Source organism: Plasmodium berghei (genome assembly GCF_900002375.2).
Source record: "Plasmodium berghei ANKA genome assembly, chromosome: 6".
NCBI classification, from domain to species: Eukaryota; Apicomplexa; class Aconoidasida; order Haemosporida; family Plasmodiidae; genus Plasmodium; species Plasmodium berghei.
The window spans coordinates 398,257-414,247 of NC_036164.2; the positions used below are offsets into that span (position 1 = coordinate 398,257).

Below are 15,991 nucleotides of genomic sequence, written 5' to 3' on the forward strand. Positions count from 1 at the left end.
TTTTTATTTCATATACAAATATAATGGATGCTTAAATATTTCCTTATTTCGAATAAAATCATAATGATGCATCCATATATATACTAAACAAATGATATATCATAGTTAATTTCTCGAATTTCCTTTCTTTTCTTTTATGGATAGAAAAATGAAAATTATTGAATATCTTAAAATTGTAAAATATACAATAAAATAATATGTATACTAATATATGATCTGTATATTTGTGTGTGCATATTTATATATACTTATCCAAATAGAGTTATATGCATCAGTTTGAAATAAATAAAGTATATAAATATTCCTATTGTTATAAAAGCTAGGCACCATGAAATACGTTGGTGCTTTACATTATTATAAGTTTTTTTTAATTCTTTTGTACTATTAAATGTATTAACATTCGTTTCATATATATTATTATTTAAGCTATTTAAAGTTTCTTTTTGAGAAAATACAAGATTTGCTAAATCTTTAAAAACTTCTTGAGCTTGGGCAACTTGGCCTTGAATTTTTTTAATTCCTTCATATCGATCATTAGCTATTTCGCTTTCAATTAATAAATCATTTTCATTAAATTGGTCTAATTCATAATCATAAAAATTTGACGATTCAATAAATTCATCATTATTTTCATAAGTTTTATCTAAATTTAAAATAAAATTATCATCACCGAATTCGCTAGAAATAAAACTACTACTATTATAATAATTATTATTACCATTACTATTTGCTTTTTGGGAATTTTTTTTTTTTATACTATTTAAACTTTGACGCATTTCTCCATTTTCTATATTTGGCAACTCATTAGCTGCTCTTTTCACATTTAATGATATATTCTCTAATTTATTAACTTCATTTTTAAAATGTATATTTAATTTTTCAAAAATATATTTTTTTTGTTGTTTTTCAAAAGGATTTTCAGAAAATTTTATTTCCCAATCATGAAATAAATTTTCAGTTTCTATAACTTTTACATATATTTGATGTATCTCTTCATGTAATGATTCAATTATTCTTTTTGATATTAAATTATTTTTTAAATTTTCTAAATTTTCTTCAGCATATATCATATTTTTTTTTATCAGTAAAATGTTGTCTTTTATTTTTTTCTCAGTATTTCCCACATGTTCATCTTCTATATATGTAGTGTTTCCACTTAGGTGATTTTTATATGACATTTTTTTTTTTTTTTTTTTTTATAGCAAAAAAAATGGACACAAATATAAATGCATATGATATATGTGTGTATATATTTTCGAAAGGGATAAACAAATTGGTTTGAATTTAAAATGGTTGAATGTGGGCACAATATTTTATTTCTCAAAAATAAAAAGCATATAAAATTTGCAAGCCAAAATCAATTTTTTCAATATCCATTTCTTCAAAACGGAATAAATATTACCATCAAACTTTTTCTCCAATCAAATTGTAAATTCACACACAAAAAAATAATCAATACCACATACATCCACAATATGTACAACATTTATATATATATATTAAAAATATATATAATATTCACACTTTAAAAAAAAGGACAATATCAATATATGAACAAATAATTATATATGCAAAAATTAACGTGAAAGGGAATAAAAAACAATAAAATTTTCCATATAACCCATAATATATATATGTATAATTTTATTTATGTGATATAATATATAAAAATAATACATTTATAAATTTTTTCAACTTCCAAATATTAATATATACTGTATATACCCAACAAATGAATGATGAATGATGAATAATGAATGAAAATAAAAATCACGCCTTCAATGCTATTATATGCCCATATGCATAAGTATATAATTAATTTATTAAATATAACAATATAACACTACTATAATAAATAACACTGTTATAATAATATAATACTAGTATAATAATATAATACTAGTATAATAATATATATTTATACAAACATATTTATATATATATCCATAATTACTCATAAAAAAAAAAAATAATATTCCACTAATCAAAGAAAAAAGAATAAATATTTACAAATGCGATATTTTATATAAATTTTATCTTTCTACACTTTCTTTTATTTTTTCTCCAAAATTATAAAAAAAAAAAAAAATATAAACTTAAAATAATGTATTAAAAAAACATATAGGATAATAAAAAAAATATATATTCATTGCATATATAATTTTCATTTTTTTTTAATAACTTTATTATATGGCACACAACTTGCAAAACTTCTTTTATTTTATATTACAGTAGTTTGAAGTTTTAACATAATTTTCCAATATTCAAAAAATTGTATAAATAAATAATCCCAAAAATAATATACAAACATACTCTTTAAATACTTTGTATGAGTACATGTATATTTTATTTGTGTTACAGCTATTTATAGCAAATTTTGTCGCGTGGTATTTTGGGATTAACATGAAATATATATTTTTTAATTAAATCATATATATTTATATGCATATAGGTTTGGTTCCATTTGTTTATGATATCACAACCAGAATATAAATATATCTATAGTTCCATACTTAATTGAGTATATACATATTAATTTGTTTATATAAATTTTTGAAATATTTTGAAACAGACAAAAAGGGAAAATTATTTTTTTTATAAAGTTAAATTGTAAAAAAAAGCAAAAGAAACAAAAAAAAAAAAAAAAAAAAAAACAAAAAAATAAAATAAAATAAAATAAAAAAAACTTTTTATAATTTCAGCTAATAAATTTTTTATAAAAATATTTTTTCATTATATTAAAAATGTTAATGATAAATGCCGGTAATTTTAATTTCAACGTAATCAAATATCTAGACACTATAAATTCCGAATTAGGAACAAAATGATATATAAGTAAACAAAACAAATAATATAATAGTAATGCGAACATGAGCAGTCATATTACTTCCAAAGATTCTTTTCTATAAATAATCAAAACAACAACTATACCTCTCTAACTACACACACATGCATATAAATCTCGCTCTCAATATTCCTAATTCGCTTTAAATATTTATCATATACATATCCAGTAACACATGCATCTATCTTCTAAAATATATACAACAATATAAACTACAAAATTTAATAATAATACTATCAAGAATGTATATATACATAATTGAATCCTTCAATTTCTTTCTAATTTAAACTCCTTAAATTAACAGATTTTGAAATGTTAAAAACATCATTATTATTGTTATTATCAGATACGAAATCGCTTGTTGATGTTTGATAAATAAATCCATTAAAATTCGAACTATTATTCCAAATATTTTTTTCACCATTATTTTCTTTTTTATATTTCATAAAATCAGAACTTAAGTGATTGCAGTTATATTCATTCATATTAAAATTCTTATTATTGTTGAAGCAACTATTGATTTTACTATTGTTTATTGAATTCTTATTATTGTAAATGTTATTAGTTGAAGTATCATTAAATGTATTTGGATATATTGTATTTAAATTTTTTATGTGCATATAATCATTTAAAAGCGTATTTTTTTTACCCAAGCTATTAATATTGTTGCTACTACTGTTTACCATATTCTGTACATTCTGAATATTAGGATTATTATGTTTTGATTTATTTGTAAAATTACGATTTTCATTATTTTTTAATTCACTGGATATCAATTTTTTTATTTTATTTATAATATTTGATTTATCATGAGAAAATTCTAGTAGCTTATATAAATTATCATTATCATATTTTCCTTCTACATTTTCTCTTAAATTAAGTTTTGCACTTTTTTCCTTAAATTCGCCCTTGTTAATAAATCTATTATTATTTTTTGATTGAAAAAAATATTTGTTTAACTCATTTCCAACTATCAAATTATTATTATTTATCTCTTCTGGAATCTCATTTTCATTTCGATGTATCATTGTTTCTTTCCAATATTCTACATTTGTGTTTTTTACAAATTCGTCATTTTTCACTTTCTTTGAATATAATTTATTTTGTTTCATATTTCGAGTTTCATTGTTTTGGACATCTGTCTGAGAAAACCCTTTAAACCAATGAGGAATTTCATCTATCTCGTTAATTCGAATATTGTTGTTACTATAATTTGGGCTACTATTATAATCAGGATTATTTATATAGTTGTAGCTACTACTATTACTAATATTACAATAGTTATTATTTCCGCTGTTGCTACTATTGATATAACTAAATTCATCATTTGTCATTTCAATTGATCGAGAAGCACCTTTACATTGGTCATAATAAATGTGCTCATTATAGTAACTTTCTGTTGTTTTTTCTTTTATCTTTTCTGTTTCTTTTTGACAAGTATTTATTATACTTTCTATATTTTCTTCAAATGGTTTTTCGACAATTTCAACCTTTTCATTGATATCTCTTATTAATACTTTGTTACTATTTATCATATTTGATGTAATAAAATTTTGGTATACATTTTTCTCCCCATCAAATAATCGTAAGTTACATGGCAAATTTTCACATTCTATACTAGTATTAACATTATTACTATTTTTTATTAAAAATATATCTTTAGATTCTAAAGAATTGCAATTATTCTTTACATTTGAAAATGAACCAACATTTTGAGATATTAATAAATCATCTATTGTTTTCATTATATTTGTAAAATTATCATCATATTTTATAAAATCTTCTGAATTTAATACGCCATTATTTACATCTTTATTTTCGCTTGAAAATTGACTATTACTACTCGGCTCCTCGAAATATAAATATTTTTTTAAACCATCCTCAATAAACATACTATTACTGTTATCATTAATCTTCCCAGAAATAGTAACTATATTATCTTTTGCATGGGTTCTATAAATATTAGCTTTATATATTTGCTTTTGAATTTGAGCCATGTGATCTTCTTCGTTTATCATATGATTTTGTTCTTTTTTAATAGATTCTTTCAAAATGTTATTTTCATTCATCAAATATTTTATAACCTTAGTATATTTATCATTATTTTCTATAAATGTGGATAATGCCATGTTTTCAATTTGATTTATAACAGTTTTTATATTGTCACTATTATTTATGCTACAGTTACTTGTGTTTTCACAAAATGGATAATCCATTTTAGATATATTAAGATCCGTATTTTCATTTATATTTCCAACCATTTCTTTATTTGAATCAAATATACTTAATTTATTATCACCAAGTTTATCGTCATTTATATTATTTTCTTTTAAAACGAATAATTCTCTACTTTTATCAAAAGATGGAGATATATTTGTAGTTTCTAAAGAACAATTAACAGAATAATCATATGTATTAAAAGAATATGTAGAATCTGTTCCTTTTGTTATATCAGATATACTGTCTTTATTTTTTTTATGGTTACGCTTATTATTTTCTAGAATATTCATATTTTCATTCGCTTTTATATCATTAGTTCCATGAGCAAATCTGCATTTATTTCCATTAAAGCATTTTCCTTTACCCCAAAAGCTACATATTGTAGACTTATAAGTAGCTAAATGCACACTAGGTTTTAAAGTTTCAGTATCATGTGCAAATTTGCAGTTTACATCTTTACAGGGCATTTTTTTTTTTATATAATCACACAACTTTGTATTTCTCAAATCAGGCATCGGTTTTAATTCATCAATACTATGAGCATAATGACAGTCAGATTCATTCAGACAATAATTCTTATTTTTTTGAAAAGGGCACATTTTCGTTTTAAAGAATTGTTTCTTTATAAGTGACAACGTTTCGGATTGCCCCGGTGCCACTTTCTTTTGAATTTTATCATTCATTTTATATGCACAATGATATATGTGAGGGTTAGAAACCAAAAATAATAACGAAATAATAATAAATAATAATATAATAAATGACGTGTTGAAAATAATTTATCGATGCCCCAAATTATTTTAAAAGGAAAATAAAATAGGGGGAAAATGAAAAAAATAAAAGAGCTGTCCACTATATGCATATATATAGAACAATAAGATAAAGACACTAATAAATAATTCTATATATAATTATGTATCATAATTAAACTCAAAATTTTTATAATAAAATAAAAAGAAGTTATAACGTAAAACTATATAAATAATATGCATGAAAAGATACCTATATATACACATATGTAGGTAAAAATCAAAATTCATAAAGTTAGTTTTACACACATAATTATTCCTTCTCTCAAAAATGTATTGGACATCTTTTTAGTTTACATACATAATAAAATGTGTACAAAATTGCATATTAATATGAAAATAGTTACAATATATTTTTTTGATATGTTTATTTATTACAAACACACTATAAATAATCCAAATGACTAAGAACAAAAAAAAGGACGAAAAAATTAAAACAAATAATTAAATAATAAATTTGATAAAATTATTACATGGATAAAACAAAATTAAATCACATTAATTGGAATATTATAAAATAAAACAAAATACTTATATTAACGAAAATGATGTTGTTAATTCATTAAAAAGTCCATAACCAGGCATTTGCTAATTAGTAAAAATACATTATCATGTATACAAATATATTCTCTTTTTTTATAATTCGCTGTAATACATATATTGTGTGTGTATATGTCTCTTAAAAAAAGAAGAATAAAACAAACTACATTTAACAAATAAACCATAAAAGTGAAAATCATAAAACATAAAATTATATAACCATCAAAAAATACAAAATTATATAGAATATGTTGATATATTTATAAATACAAATGCATATACCTATATACAACATGTGTATGTTATTTATAACTGTAAAAAAAAAAAAAAGTTAACTATGAAAAATATATATAAGCTTTAATAAAATATAGCTAGCTATGACAAAAAAAAATTAATAATATAGATTTAATAAAAATGAACAAATAGTTATACAAATATATTAAATTGTTTAGAATGTTACATATGGGAATATTTATTATACTATCCTATTATAACTTATTATTATATTTTTTTCAATTAATACATACTTTTTAAATAAATAAATTCACTATGTTTTTTAAAAAAATTGTACAAAGATCTCTGTGTATCTCATAAATGTTACAAAACAATATATATATGCATATTTGCGGTATACTGTTGTTTTTTTTTGAGTTATTTTATTTTTTTTCTTAATCGGGTAAATATATGTGTACATAATATGTATATCCAATTTGCAAATAATAAATGTCTATAATACGAAAAAAAATTGCGGGATTAAATATTACCAATATATTTTTACAGGGAAAAAAAAGAAATATATGTATATGTAAAAAATATTTATATTTGAATGCGTAAATTAATTATATAAAGTGTGCATATAACCCCACAGAAAATTTTCAATGAAAAAGTTAAGAACATATTCATAATATAAAAATGCATATACGGAAAATCAGTAAAATCATTCTAAAAATATTTATCATATCAAAGTGTCTACATACAAATTTATAAATATAAAGAATAGTAAACAAACACAATATTCAAGTGTTAGTATTATATGATTAATGCATTATTTTAATATACTTTTATACATACCATTTATTAAACTTTAATTTACATTTTAATATTGCAAAAATTGTATTTATATATATTTTTTTCTTTTATATTAAAGTTAAGAGTTAATTTGTGTAATAGTTTTTTTAATATTGATAGAATAAAAAGTTTTAAAAATCTTTTTTACATTTTTGATAGCGCGTACTCACGTTGTAGAAATTGATCAAATGACAAAAAAAAAATACACCTGTCTATGCATATAAAATGTGATTATAAACATAACTGAAATTCAAATTAGATTATTTAAAATTGGCACTTATAAAATCATTTATTGCTACCTCTGCTGTTGCTGTTGCTGTTGCTTTTTTTTTACTTATTTTTCAAATAAATTAACCTTCAAATTGTTGAAAATAATTGAAAAAAATATTATGAACACCACGTATTTCTATATGCATATAAGCAAAATTGTATACATGTTTTGTAATTACCAAATATATTATTTATATCTTGTATATATTTTATTTTGCGTATATTTTTTTTCTAATATTATAGGCGTGCGGCTTGATGAAAACTTAAATGATTATTTCGAGCACGCCAAATCTATGTCATATTTAAAAATTAAAATTTGTGTTAATGTGAATATATGCACTAATGGGAATAAACCCCAAAACATTTACAAACTATTTATTGTAAAAAATAATATTTTTAATTTAACTTTTCTTATTATTATAACTGATTATATATACATGTAAACAAAAAGTTACATTCCAGTTATATATGACCTTGCAACAATTATATATTTCTATTCGTCAAAAAATAAATTATTCTAAATTTAGAATTTTTCGCAAATATCTATTAAGTTGTATTGTTCTTAATTTCATATTTTAAATAAATATAAATTTGCAAAAAATTAGCAAATAATAACCATATTAATGTTATGCTTGATTTTTGGAAAACCTTGTTTCCCTCCCTATATATATATCTATATATACATATGCAAAAATATAAATGAAATTAGAATATTGTTAAATATGATTTTTATATTTATAATACGAAAACTGAGTACTTATCCATCATTTCTTTTCCTTTTTTCATTCTATATATCCATACCCATGTATAAATAAAAAATTAACTTATAAAAATGAAAAATATATTTTCCCAACAAAAAAAAATAAAATAACGGCATAAAAATTTATGCATATATATGTATAGAATGGATTATAATCATATATCACAAATTTTTATAACTATTGTAAATCATAATTATTAAAAAAGGGTGAAAAATATAAGGGCTAATATATTTAAAAAAAAACACGAACTTTCTTACAATGTTCAAATTAATTTTTTTATTCATAAAAATTAACAAAATTGAAAATACGATAGTCTTATAAAATTAAATGTGAACTTTTTTGTTTATTTGAATATAGAGTTATATAAAATTTTTAAATAAAGCATAATTATCATCTATAAATATAGCGCATCATTTTTATTATATGTGTAATGTACCCAAAAAAGTAGAAATATAAATATAAATAAATTAAATGATTTAAAGAATTAGCAAAACAGTTTTATTCCTTTTCTCAAACTTCACATAACCCAAGGTTATTAAATAAAAATAAACACAATAAATACGATCGAAATGAAAAGAGAAATAATGAATGAACAAAGCAAATTGCAAAATATAGAAATAAATGGATCTGGAAATCAGCCAAAATGTTATCCTTCAGGGGAATTAAATGGAAATAGCTATTTCAATAATAATACAGAATATTATATTAATGATATCAAAGAAAAAAAAATAATAGAAAAAAAAAATAATGGAGATATAAAACGAATACAAAACGGATTAACTGAGGCTTGTTCAATACCTAAAGTTATAAAAAAGTCTTTTGATATTAACCATGATGGAGAGCTTATATCATATGTATATACATTAGTTTTTTTCAAAAATTATAATATATTTTTTGTTACACATAATGGAAAATTTGCATCATGGATATATACATATAATATTACTATGCCATTTTCGTTAGAACATGAAAGTGAAATAATTTTAGGAGAAAGAAATTATCCTTATTTAGAAATATTTTGCACACAGTTTATGAAAAATAATGCTCAACTATTAAATTATAAATCTATTATGTTTGCAATATCACTTTATAAAATGGCTTTTGACAATACAGATATTTTAACACAAATATTTTCCAATTTTAAGGATATGATAAAAGTATAAATTTAACAAAAATATTGATGGGTGTAACTCGTGCAATTTTCCGTCTTCTTTGTATTTTTTTTTTTCTTAAAATATAATTATTCTACAATTTGGTTACATATGAATATATTATTTTATTTTTAAAAATACTTTTTTAATTCAATTTTTTTACACTTTTTTTTTACACTATCCTTTTTAATAAATTTAAGTCTAACTCATTTGTTATATTTTTGATATGCTATTGCTATTAATGCATAAACCGCAATATCAATGCTTAAATTATTTCCATTATATTGCTGCATAAAATATATTTACTTTAAAAAAAAATGAAGAAATCGTAGAGCAATAAAACTTTATAGTCTATTTTTAAAGGTTTCCAAAAAATAGTCTCCATTTTATATTCTTTCGTAATAGCACAAATAAAATAAAATATGCATTTTTTTCCCATATAATTTCTAAAAATGGAATAAAAAATTGTAATGCCTATTTCTTTTTTTGTTCTTTGATTGATCTATTTTTACTGCTAATAAAAAAGCAGAAAAATATTGCATAACTTAATAACTTAATTTTTCTAAATATATTTTCAAATACATTTTTTTTATATATCTTATTCTTTTTGAAGTTTTTTTTTTTTTTATAAAATACATTTTTATTATGTTTAGGAGTATAGCAAATTAAATTATTTAAGTAATTTTTATATTCCTTTTTTAATTGAAAATTATTTTTAATATCACTTGTCTCATTGCTTAATTTTATATCTTTATATAAATATGGCTTTGTAATATACTTTTTATTAATATATTTTTTAGGGTCATATTTTATAAAAGTTATAATATTTGAATTGTTACCATTATTAATATAGCTATTTGTGTAACTAGGAATATATTTTTTTTTTTTTTTCATGTCTTTTTTCTCTTTAATATTTAATCTGTTCATTACATTTTCTTCTTTTAAATTATTACTATATTTCATCATCATATTATTTTTAATAAAATAAAATTCTTCATCTTTTGTAGGAACGGCATCATATAAGTATGGCTCTGTATTGGTTTGTCCAGAAATTTTATTTTTAATATTATAAATAAATTCGTTGCACATGTTATAAGAACAAGGTGTATAATTTTTCTGGTTATTTTCATCATTTCCTACAATATACCTATAACTATTTTCCATATATTGATTGGATATATATGTTAATGGATTGAAATCAATTATATTTGTGTTTGGGGTAATTTGAATTTCTTCATTTTGTATATTACAATTTATCAATTTACACACAAATGGGGCTAGTTTACATTTTTTAAGATTCTTATCAACATTAAAAATATTACAATTCTTCATTTTATTACCAGTTAATAATTTTATTTTTTTATATGTACTATCACTACTATTTTTTTCCTCATTTTTTAAAACATTGTTTAACAAAAATTTATTACAACCCTCAAAACTATTACTTCGATTATTCATAAAACATTTTTTTTTTTTATCACTGTTATTTTTTTTTATCTCATTCCTTTTTTTAGACAAAATTTTTGATATAAATTTTCCCCTTGAATTTAAAGCCAAATTTTCTACATTATTTTTATTATAGGTAAAATAGTTATAGCTCATTTCATACATATTTTCTAAACTACTGTCAGATGATAATATAGTATCACTATTTGACATAATATCATAATGTTCAATATTTTCATTATGATTTTTTTCCAATAAAATAGGGGACCTATTTCTTTTTCCTTGTCTGTTTTTTTTTTCTTTAAAATTCTCAAATAAAACATATTTATTTATTCCTTTTTTTTTGTTTTCATTATAATTAATATCATTGTAAGGCTGTTTGCAAAATATATTTTCATCATTTTTTTTTTTCACCAATTCAATGTATCCAATTGGTTCAATTTTTTCTAAACTTTCTTTTTTAACTTGCATATTCATTCTTAAATATTTTTTATTTATGTCATGGGTATTATTTTTAATTTTTGGGGGCGCGAGTTTTTTTTCCTCCCATATAACATATTCTTTTATTATTTTATTTTCATTTTTTCTATCATTTTGATGTTGTATTTCATCTTTCTTATTTTCCTCGTAATTTATATTTCCTGTTTTGTCGCATTTCATGTAGTTTATATGGATACCATCCATTCTCTTTTATTTTTATTTTTTTCAGAATAAAATATAACCACAATTTTATATTTAATTACATAAGTGCTTGTAATTGTGTAATTTAATTATTTAGACAATTTTTATTCCCTTTAGTTATTATTCATCATTATATTTGGAAATAAAGCACAATGAAAAAATAGGCGAAATCTATAATAACAAGCTAAATATTAATTTATCTTTTATTTAAATATCTTAATTATATTTTTTGACGTATTTTATTTTTTATACACAAAAATAAAAGCACGTGTGTAAAATGAAATAAATATTGTATTTACAATTGTTATCGGTTTTTGAGTTCTTAATTTTTTATATATATCTTTATATCTTAAAATGTGAATGAAAAAAAATTATAATTGTAAAATATATGATTTTTAATAAATACACACATTTATATAACAACTTTGGTGCCAATAAAAACAGGATGTGTAAAAAATCTTTATATACGAAAATTAAAATATATGTTTTCGGAAAAAATTTAATTATAAAAAGTTTATTCATAAATTTATATATATAATGCAGACTTAAAAGTTTTATGAGATAAAAAAAAATAGACACCACCAATATATATGTAAAACATTTTTTGGGGGCATATGAATTAATTATAAGCCATGTAATTATTTAATAAATTTTTTTTTTCAGAATATAGAAACTTATTTTCCTTGTAAAAAAAATTGTATAATTAAGCACATAAATATGGGAACAAAAATAAATCAATATATATATATATATATATATATACATACCAACATGCGCATATATTTTTTTTCGAGTTTGTGAATATGCTGGTTTGCATTTCCTTTGTGCTAAAAATATGGAACAAAAAATATTTCGGGAAAAAATAAAGTATGGAAAAGGTATAAAATAAGAAAAGTAGTGTGCACAGAAAAATGAAATAAGACAAAATGTTTTAAAAATTAAAACTCTGCATATATATATATATATATATATATATATATATATATATATATGTGAAACCAAATAATTAATGACTACTTAGTATGGGCTTGACGTAAAGTCATCGATTTAACAAATAAAATGTCACGGATTTTAGTTATATCTTTATTACTAATCCATCCATTGTCCTTTGTGCAAACATCTTGGGTTTTAATGCTTGACAAATAGTTTAAAACATTATTGTCAAATATATCAATATACTGATAAATCGTTGAGAGCTTTAAAGGACTAACACAAAAATGAATTTCAGATGAAAATTTTTTTCTAAAATGAAAACTATTTGATCTTTTTAAAAATTTAAAAATTTCGTTAATTTCTTCATCCTCTTCATGAGAAATTTTAATATGCAAAGTACTATTATTTGGTTCTATATTTTTTGTAGTATTTAATTTAATGTTATTATTATCTGTATTTACAGATGTTTTAAAATTGTCTTGTATTAGATTGGATTCAGAATGAGTGACCATATTTGGAATTTCATTTCCATATATATTCAAATCAGAATTGGTAAAATTTTCCCTTTTTATTTTAATGACATTTTCTTTATTTATGTAAAAATAATTATTATCTGAAATATTTGAAAATTTTGTGTCTCCTTCATTTATATTTTTAATTATATTAGTTATAGTTTGATCAAGAATATTTTTTTTTTTTATAATAGGTTTATTCATTTCTTCAATATTTTTTGTATTTATATCTCTATAATAATTATCTCGAAAATCTATAGTTTGATAAATATAACTTGATGGATCATTTCTTGGATCATATCCATATCTACAATATGTACGTCTCCATGGCCCATTAGCAAAATAAAAACATATTTTTGAAAAACAACTTTTTAAACAATATGTTGTTACATTTTCAAGATGTTCTACCAAAACTTCTTTTGACCATATTGGTCGAATATCAAAAAGACATTTTACTCTATTATATAATTCAACAGATACATATTTTTTTAATGCAGATTCATATGGAATTATAGGATATACTGGATCGTTAAAATTGGCAATTGGATTACAATGTACTGTTTTTTTACTTACTATTATTTTATTCATATCATCACTACTATTATTTCGATTATAATTTTCTTTAGCTTCTTTTCTAATTTCAATTGAATCACTAGAACCATTGGAAATATTTTGATCCATATATTTATTATTGTAAAGTATATTATTCTCTATGTTTAATTTGTCATTTTTTTCCATTTCAATTTTGTCACTATTTTTGTTTTCTAAGTCTTTTTCATTCTCTATATTTTCAGAAGCAAATCGAAGTGATACTGATTTATTAGGTAAATCATGTTCTTTTTCATTTTTATTTATTATTAATTTTTTAATAAAATTTTCTAAGTCTTCATTTTTTATTTCATTTTTAGAATCAAATGGTTCAGTAAATTTACTTATTATATATTTATACTCTCTTATATATTTACTTATTTTTTGAGATTTATATTTTTTAAAATCATATGGTATTGTACTTTTACTATGTATACAACTTTGTAATTCATATCCTTCACTTTCTTCAGATGAAAAATTAAAATCAGTTTTATCATCAAACATATTTAAAGCATCTTTATAATTTAAAATGTTTTTATATAATTCTTTTTTTTCTTTATCTGAAAAATATTTATCAAGTTCATTATTTTTATCAAATCCTGCAAAGGTAGAGCAATGAAAACTAGATAATTGATTTGGATAAAATATAAATGTAGATGAATTAAGAGGTAATGAATCTACTATGCTATTTTCCTTTACATTAGTCAATATTGGATTCTCAAATATGGTGTCAATTTTTTCACCATTATTATTTACTGGTTTAAATGTTTCGTTTATTGTCTGATTTATATTTTGGATATTGTTCAAATTTGCATTATCAGAAACACACATTCCTTCATTAATATAATAATTATTCTCTATATTTTGTATGTTTTTATTTTTATTTAAACAAATTGAATTATTCCATGGATAATGCGTCCCATTTATTTGGTTAGGAAAAAAATCCTTGTTTTTACATTCAGTGTTAAGGTTAAAATTATTTGGGAAAAAATGATCAAAATAGCTGTCTGGAAATATGCGCTTATTATTTTCGTTCTCATTTTTATTATCTTTACTTTTTGTACTTTTTTCTTTTTCATCTTTTGTTAAATAGTGTATATAATTTGTGCTGTAATTATGCCTATTATAAAAGGTTGGAATATAATAAAAATCAGACATATTATCAAAATAATACAAATATTTTACAAACCCTATAAATTCAATCTTATATCTATTTTTCTTAGTCTTTTTTATTTTAATTAAAATGTTGTTAACTTTTGTACAATTGGACGAAACAAAAGATGAAAATATATCATTGTTATTTATGCGTAATATTAAAGAATGCCCTTCATTTTCATAACCATTTTTATTATATATATTTTCATCATATTTAAAAAGTTCAGTAATTTTATTTAATCCACCCAAAGATTCAACAGCAGATAATCCATTACTCCGTTTTTTTATTTTACCAGGAATTTCTACACATATATAATTATTTTTTTTTATTTGTTCAAAATTGATGTTCTTATTTCTATCCTTTTTCCTTTTTACATTTATAAAACGTTTATTATCTTCATTTTTAAAGTCATATTCCCTGTACATATCTTCTAACTAATTCTGTTATATTATTTTAGTTCCTTTATTTCGTAGCTAATTATATAATGTGTTAGAGTTTGATTTTCACTTAAATATTATTTCATAAATGTATATATTATTTTTATTTGTGGATTTTTACATATTTTAAAATTATTCTGATATTTTTTATATTTTAATTTACCTAAATATAATAATTACCATATTATTTTATCTTTTGTGCAAACATAATTTTATGCCATACATTGAATAATCATAAATCCTCGAAGCTTTTATTGAAAATGAGTGTGCATATATGAATATAATATATCATGAAACCTGTCAATTCGAAAAAAAAAAAAATTAAAAAAAATAAACAAAAATAATGATAAAATTTTTTAAATGTGAACAAAAACAAAGATATAACTATTGAACTTAAAGTAGAATGATGGTATTAGTAGTGGAGCAACCGCTAAATAAAAATAAACCTAGCATAATTCATATGGAAATGAAAATAATTTCTTTACTATATTAAAAAAAAATGAAAAAAATTAATACAAAGTGAATACAAAATACTAAAAGTGCAATTTTGACAAAAAATAATGTGAAGAATATG

At 20.7% G+C, this 15,991-nt stretch overlaps 5 protein-coding genes across 5 annotated transcripts; 1 reads left to right on the top strand and 4 right to left on the bottom strand.

The window, feature by feature from the left end:
- Positions 1 to 248: 248 nt before the first annotated feature.
- PBANKA_0608500 (SNARE protein, putative) lies at positions 249 to 1,178 on the bottom strand (the record flags this gene model as incomplete). The annotated part of the gene is made up of 1 exon (XM_034568613.1): positions 249 to 1,178. The coding sequence occupies one exon, from the start codon at positions 1,176 to 1,178 to the stop codon at positions 249 to 251; it is 930 nt and encodes a 309-aa protein (XP_034420586.1).
- A 1,945-nt stretch (positions 1,179 to 3,123) lies between these two features.
- On the bottom strand, positions 3,124 to 5,748 carry PBANKA_0608600 (zinc finger protein, putative; the record flags this gene model as incomplete). The annotated part of the gene is made up of 1 exon (XM_034568614.1): positions 3,124 to 5,748. One exon carries the CDS (start codon positions 5,746 to 5,748, stop codon positions 3,124 to 3,126), a length of 2,625 nt encoding a protein of 874 aa, XP_034420587.1.
- Positions 5,749 to 9,082: 3,334 nt separating this feature from the next.
- On the top strand, positions 9,083 to 9,676 carry PBANKA_0608700 (conserved Plasmodium protein, unknown function; the record flags this gene model as incomplete). Its single annotated transcript, XM_034568616.1, has 1 exon — positions 9,083 to 9,676. One exon carries the CDS (start codon positions 9,083 to 9,085, stop codon positions 9,674 to 9,676), a length of 594 nt encoding a protein of 197 aa, XP_034420588.1.
- A 462-nt stretch (positions 9,677 to 10,138) lies between these two features.
- On the bottom strand, positions 10,139 to 11,794 carry PBANKA_0608800 (conserved Plasmodium protein, unknown function; the record flags this gene model as incomplete). Its single annotated transcript, XM_034568617.1, has 1 exon — positions 10,139 to 11,794. One exon carries the CDS (start codon positions 11,792 to 11,794, stop codon positions 10,139 to 10,141), a length of 1,656 nt encoding a protein of 551 aa, XP_034420589.1.
- A 1,010-nt stretch (positions 11,795 to 12,804) lies between these two features.
- On the bottom strand, positions 12,805 to 15,405 carry PBANKA_0608900 (general transcription factor 3C polypeptide 5, putative; the record flags this gene model as incomplete). The annotated part of the gene is made up of 1 exon (XM_034568618.1): positions 12,805 to 15,405. One exon carries the CDS (start codon positions 15,403 to 15,405, stop codon positions 12,805 to 12,807), a length of 2,601 nt encoding a protein of 866 aa, XP_034420590.1.
- Positions 15,406 to 15,991: the final 586 nt, after the last annotated feature.